Source organism: Psammomys obesus, unplaced genomic scaffold (genome assembly GCF_907164565.1).
Source record: "Psammomys obesus unplaced genomic scaffold, mPsaObe1.curated_primary_1811, whole genome shotgun sequence".
Lineage (NCBI taxonomy): Eukaryota > Metazoa > Chordata > Mammalia > Rodentia > Muridae > Psammomys > Psammomys obesus.
In genome coordinates this window covers 7,326,119-7,332,938 of record NW_026594418.1, presented here as the reverse complement: position 1 = coordinate 7,332,938, position 6,820 = coordinate 7,326,119, and the positions used below count along the sequence as shown (strand labels likewise).

The 6,820-nt window shown below is 37.6% G+C and overlaps 1 protein-coding gene across 1 annotated transcript; it reads right to left on the bottom strand.

The window, feature by feature from the left end:
* Positions 1 to 356: 356 nt before the first annotated feature.
* Positions 357 to 935, bottom strand: Ifne (interferon epsilon). The gene has a single exon (XM_055618982.1). The coding sequence runs from the start codon at positions 933 to 935 to the stop codon at positions 357 to 359; it is 579 nt and encodes a 192-aa protein (XP_055474957.1).
* Between the last annotated feature and the right edge of the window lie 5,885 nt (positions 936 to 6,820).

The window sequence follows — 6,820 nt, the reverse complement described above, 5'->3', positions numbered from 1 at the left end:
AACAATTTCTGGTAAACAAGGAATTCATTGGAATGAATGTTGCATGTTGAGGAAGGCTCACTGCATCTAAGGCACAACTCATCATATCTAACTTCAAAATTATATGAAAATTTAGCCATTGAAGAACTGATTACGAAATTTTAATGAATTTAATTTACTTCTCAAATAATTTAAAGTTGCTAGGAAACATAACGTGGCACGGCAAGATGAAAATTACTGTGGTTAATTCATGCAATCTTAAAACGCAGTTAAAACACGTGAAGAAGCAAAACAATGCAGCCATTTTACCCCGAAAGGAAACAATAATGCTCATATATCTCCTCCCGCTCTGACACCATCAGCTCTTGCTTCAGTGTTCAAGGGTCTAGCCTTTGTTTGCTCAGCCATGTTGTGAGTCTGAACACAAAGAACATACAGCGATTGATTTCTACCTGGACAACGATCCAGGCACAGCTGCTGAACCTCTGGCTTTCTAGGTAACTGTGGATCCTCCTGAAGTATGCTTTAATCTGTAACCTGAGGTTCTGCACACTCAAGCCGTCACTCTTCTGCTCTGCTTCTAGTCCGGCTTGTGATTGTACGTATTCCAGCTGTCTGTGGAGCGCAGCCAGTACTTTCTCTATACGCTTTTCCTCCCAAAGGCCCTGAGAAGCGTAGGTCTGGAAGAGGATGAAGACCTGCTGAAGGATTTCGTGCAGGGCAGCCAGGGCATGTTCTTTCTGGTACTGCTGATGACCGGCAGACTGCTGAGGAAGCAAGAAATTTTTCCTGTGTGCTAGACACTGCTGGATTGATGAGATTGGAAAAGCTTTCAGTAGTTGTAAACTTTCGCTGTTTATTCTTGATTGGAAGAGAATCAGTTTTGGTTCTAGGGAAAAGATAGTAGAAGAAGCCAACAGCAGCAACACCATTTCAGGGAGCTGCTTGCGAATCATGGTGACAGACAAACACAACTGATCTCTGCACACACCTTGTAAAACTGCAGTTCTAGGAAATGTTTGCCTTTCATGCATCCCAGGTTATGATGGATGGTGTTCTTTTCTGTTGCATTTGTTTCCCTGTGTGTCATTTCCCCAAGTTTATGTCTTAGGTTTTCTGGTTCCCATTTCAAGGTTTTTATGGAACATTTCCTTTACTTTCCCCATTGTGCTGGCTGTTTGAGGAAGTAACAAAAGAGCTGGCCTCCCTGAACACTTTTCTTGAGACAATTACAGTTGTCCAGTCTTACCTTCTATTACCCTCATTATTTATTACGTACAAGGTTTCACTTAACACAATGTACTTTTTAAATGCTTAGTCAAGCTTAGTCAAGTACTCTTACTGAGAGCAAGTTTATTTTTAATCAGTGGTATTTCATGGAATATTATTTATCACAGCCCTAGCAGTACCTAGAACACACTCAGAGTTAAACATTAAAATCCACAGGCTGATAACTTTGAAACTTCAAGTAGAACTGTAAATATGCACAACTATTTGGGCAAATTAATCTGAAAATATATCAACAATTTGGATTGCTTTATATCTCAGCCCATTTAATCTCTAATATTTTAACTTATAAAATAAAAGTGAAAATTATTTAAAAAACGAGGTTATAGTCTCATGATAGCAGCTGAGTATAAGCAACCAACAAGTTTACTACAATATGGCTGCAAATGTGTTGCTTCCTCTATATATCTATGAAATCAGTAAATGATTGGGAGAAGAGATGGAGGCTTGTATGGTCCATTTTCCCTAGGCTAGCTGCCACTACGGTGAACCAATGGGGACAGTTCTACAACAGTAATGCCACTTGAATCACAAATACCCAGTTCCACATAGCTAAGATCCTTCTGAGGAATCCCCCAGCCTTCCAAACCAGACTTTAGAGGAAGTAAAAGACTCAGTGACCCCTTGTCTTAGTTAGGATATCATTGCTAATGACAAGACACCACGACCATAGCAACTATTGCAAAGAAAAATATTTAACTGGAGCTGGCTTACAGTTCAGAGGTTTAGTCCCTGATGTACAGACCTGTGAATAGCCTTTTGTACATACAGATAGGATAGCTTCTTTGAACTTATACATACAGCTGTACATAAAGTAGCTATTAGTTAGGCCTGCATCAACTGTTTGGATTTTTTTTTCACTTGTATATTTGGGACTTTTTCTTTTGGTTTATTAAAGTTGCCACATGTGTGAAAAAAAACCTGCATCATGCACAGCACATTCTGGGTTATTATGTAATTTGACGGAGCTGATTAAGTCAAAATTGTTCTTATTCTGCAATCACCTTTTCCCGATATATACTTATGCTTTGTTTTGGTTAATGTTTGCATGATTCTCTCTCTCTCTCATGCACTGTTTGTGTGTGTGTGTGTGTGTGTGTGTGTGTGTGTGTTTGTATGTGTGTAAACTACCCAACTGGTTTATATTTGAAGTGGTTTTTGTTATGTAGCTATGCCTTATGTTTTATGCGATCTGATGGCCTTGTTTGTCTCTGTGTGTGTGTGGTATGTGCATATTCATGTTCAAATGAAGTTTTCTTGTCTTCACTTTATTTCATTTATTTTTTTGTAAACAGTGTCTTGCTATGTAGCCAAGAAATCAAAATCTAGATGGATAATAATATCAGAGGAATATTATCACACTAAAAGTATGCTTTATCTAAACCAAAATACATACAGATTTTTTTAATGTTTTAAAAACATTCCTCCACATGCAACTGTTTCAAATGTCAACCTAATAAAGTATCTCCCAGAATCACTAATTGTTACTTAGACACAGCAGAGGAATGCACACTTACTTGGTATGATTGGGGAAAGATAGTTGATTGTGTAAGAGTCTATTGTTTCCATTCAGTACATTCAAAACTTTTGTCTTTTTCTTCTGAAGCTCAAATTTCCCATACTCCAAAGCACTGTTCCCTTCCTGGTATTAGGCATGGTAGTGCTTTTGGGGGAGGGAAGAGCTCCCCTGGCATCAAAGAAAGTGACTAATGAACAGGTGTGTTTAGATAAATCAGACCATGTGTGAGTACTGGGTACCTGGTCTGTGTAGACAGTGTGGGTCTTAGGGGAAGAAGATGAGTGTAAGCTCATGTACATACATGCTTACATGTAGTTACATGTATGTGCAGAGGACTATGTCTGATATTCATGGCCCTGGGAACAGACTTACCAGCGGCCCCGTGTAAGTACTCTGTTAGGAGCATCTGCTATACACTTACACTGCTCCCAGAGTGAAACAGCAGTGAGGTGCTGAGATACAGAAAAGACTGATGTTAAGTATTACTCAGTATGATGAAATCAATGACTGTAGTCCGTCTTTAGCTGGTATGATTTTATATGAACTTAAGTTAATTTATTGTGTATATGTTTCCTTCTATATCCCCATGAGTTTTTTTCTATCATTACCTTTTATCCGAAAGTATAATATTTTTAAAAATTAAAATTGTGATTTTCTCTGTGTTTGGAATATATCAAAAATAGTTCTGGTTGATGAGGAAGGCATTTAAATTCAACCAAAAGATGGCAGCATAATATAGGTTACCTGGAGTCTAGTGTCAGTTCCTCAGTAGGCAAGTGAAACCTTGAGCTTTTAGCATCTCTGAAACTAGGTGATGCCATGTAATTAATACATTGGTAGATGAAATGAATGCCTTCCAGAATGATCACCAATGTCTAACACATATTAAGATCCTCTTCAGTTAACATTTTTGCTTTCTGGCCTGAACAACACTGGAATATACTTACTTGTCTTCTGGCTACCCACCCACCGTTATCTCGTCTCCCTTTTGGGGATGCTAAATGTATCCTGAGTTCTCTGCCCCACATTCGGATCTCATACTTACGACCGTATCCATGTACATGCCACATCTACTGTCCTTACTCAGAGCTATTTCATGCCTCACTTCGATTTTGTCTTAGAAATTATTTTAAACACAATCATTTGTGCTGAGCAGGTCAGTGTATCCGTAGCCCATTTTCTGAGCATTACCTTGTAAATTTTTGTATGAATTTATCTACCATAGGATTTCAGGGTAGGAAGTGATATTTAATAACATCTAAAATCTGATTCCCTCCCCTTTCTCAAAAATTCAGTCACTATGCCTTAGAATATTGTGCTGGTGGTAGAGAGGGGCCCACACTAGTGGAGCTCAAAGAGGGGGAAGTAAGTGGCCCTGTAAAGCCAGGAGAGATCAGAGCCCGACAAGAAGAGTAAGACACATAGAGAGGGATGTAGCCAGCAGGAGTCATTGTTGTTGATTATTATTATTGGTTCATCTTTTAGTTAAACAGCAGTTATTCCTAAACCAGCTGCATACTCAAATCATTACACAGAGAATAGGATGTATTTAGTTAACCTAGAGCACAATGCTGGGCAATAATTACTCCATCCTACACCTCCAAGCCTGCACAGATTCTTCCCACTCAGATTTCCCACATTATACTTGCTTTTAGTCATATCTTAGGTCCAGTTCATCTCTCCTGGTGGTTCCAAGTGCGGTCCTTCCCGATTCTTCCCATTTCTTTCTCCTCTCCTTCAGACTAGGATGTCCCACCTTATTCTCTCCATTGCTCAGCACTGGCTGGTTGTTTTATTGACAATACAGAAAACAAATGGTGGCAAGTTTACACAAACTTGAGACAGGTGATGCTTAGAATAAACATCACAATGCAATGTCAGGTTGAAACCAGATAGTGGGGGAGAGAAATCAGCATTTGAATGAACAACGGTAAATTGTATATATTCCACAGGAACATTATACCAACATTTCCCCCTTTAAGTCCAATGAAAGCCTCCTTTTCTTTCAATACAATTTTATAAAACAGTATGAAAATTATTAGGTAAGATGTTACATGTGCAATGTCCAGTCCACGTGCATTTGGCAATGTAGGAAGAAAGTATTTGATTATCTATCCTATCTTGACAAGTTTAGAGTTCTGTACCTAAATTATTTTTTATCATTATTGGTATTACCTATATGAAAACATTTTAAACAACTTAAGCTTAATTATGTAACTGTAACTATTTGGTTACAGTTCTAAAAATTCTAAACAACTTAAGCTTAATTATGTAACTGTAACTATTTGGTCTTCAACCCCATCAGAGACTTGAGAAGGAATAAAATTAGTTACTGGAGTAAATAGGAAGTGCATGTTAGCAGCACTAACATAAAAAAAAAATGACAGAGACAGTTTGCTGCCTGAACAATCACTCAAAACTCTCTATAACGTTGGAGCATTATCTTCAGCTTTCTGGCTCAGTATATTTGACAGACATATATGTGAAGCAGGAACTATTTAAGACTTGCTTACTCTGTCTTGGCAGAGTTGGGCAGTTGACTTGTCCTGCATTTAGACTTGCTCATTTTTGGCAGAATTCTGTCTGTCATGAAACAAGGGCATTTTTTCCCCCAGATGGCTCGTTTGACACATTTGAAGCTATCTCTTTGATGCTCATCGTCTTCTTTCAGGTAGGATGCTATCAGAAGATGACCTGTCTCATTGTCAAATACTCTTTAAAATAATAAAGACATTTTTTAAGTGCTATATTCTGTAGGTTTCTGAGGTTTTTGAAGACTTACCTATCTTTATGTAATCACATCTCTCTGTTAACCCTAGGATGTATACTCCTATACTCCTGGGATAAATTAGACTAGTGTTTGGTATGGCTATGAGTTAATTAACTAACAATTAACTTGCATTACCTAATATCCTAACCTTATTTTCCCTCTGAATAAGATTAACAACTTATAACCATCTTCCAATGACAATAAACATTTATAGCCCCAGAAAACAACCAAAAACCTACCCAACTCCCTTTAAAGGAAATTGAACATTATTCTCATAAATTTTTTCTAGCTGACTTTTTGGTTACCCAGAAATCCTGTTAGAGGGCCCAAACAAAATTGGGGAAAATGGTTAATTAAGCAAACATTAACATTTGTGGTCCAGTCTTTGAATGTTGAGAAATTTCAGTCTTAATAGAAGTCCTGTTTGGAACAGTGTAAAATGCTAGACCAATTGAGATTAGTAACTTTCTTCAAGCTCTCTTGGGAGCAGGCTTTGATGAGAAACAACAATTGAAGCAGTTGAGGCAGGAACAAGCAGAATGCTGGAACATGCAAGATGCTGGAACAGATGTGTCAATGTCTCAGCATTCTGGAAGGATGAATTCTGTCAGGTTTGATCCAGTGTTTCTGGTGTCTGGTCCTTTTGTTCTGAAAACACTAATTTCTAACAAGCATTAGTATAAGAAGTGGATGAAACTAAACTGTAAACCAATTTTATCTATGACATTAAAAAATGACATAATAAATTTTGAGGATATTGTAGCCAAGGAATTATTGGCCATGTAATATTGAAGTTATGGCTGGAGACCTTTTTTTTATGTCTCAGTCAGTTTCACAGTTGTTCCCATGTGAAGTGATCAGCAATTTATGTTACCTGTTCTGTTCAGTCTTCTTGATTTCTCTCTTCTTGTGTGTGGCCAAGATCTTCAGGTGGTCTTCCTCTGTCATTTTTTATTTCTATTAGTTTTGATGGAGCCCATAATTTCTCTTCTCCTATATGAACATATGCAAAACTTCTTCCTCAGTGTAACACAATTCCAATCTCCATTTTGGAATTAGGACCTTTATATGCTGCTCTAATTCAGCAGTCCTTTCTAAATTCCATGGTGTCTTAGCAGGTGTGCTACTTATCTCATTTAAACATTTGAAAACTGATAAATCATCATTTAATCTATTTTGGGGAGATATTATACTCCTCTTCTGTTTTATGACCATCTTTTTAAAATTGCTGTTAGATATTTTCATAATTGTCTGGCCTGTAGGAT

Coding starts and splice junctions, on each gene's coding strand:
- Ifne (XM_055618982.1), bottom strand. CDS start 935: ATGATTCGCAAGCAGCTCCCTGAAATGGTGTTGCTGCTGTTGGCTTCT.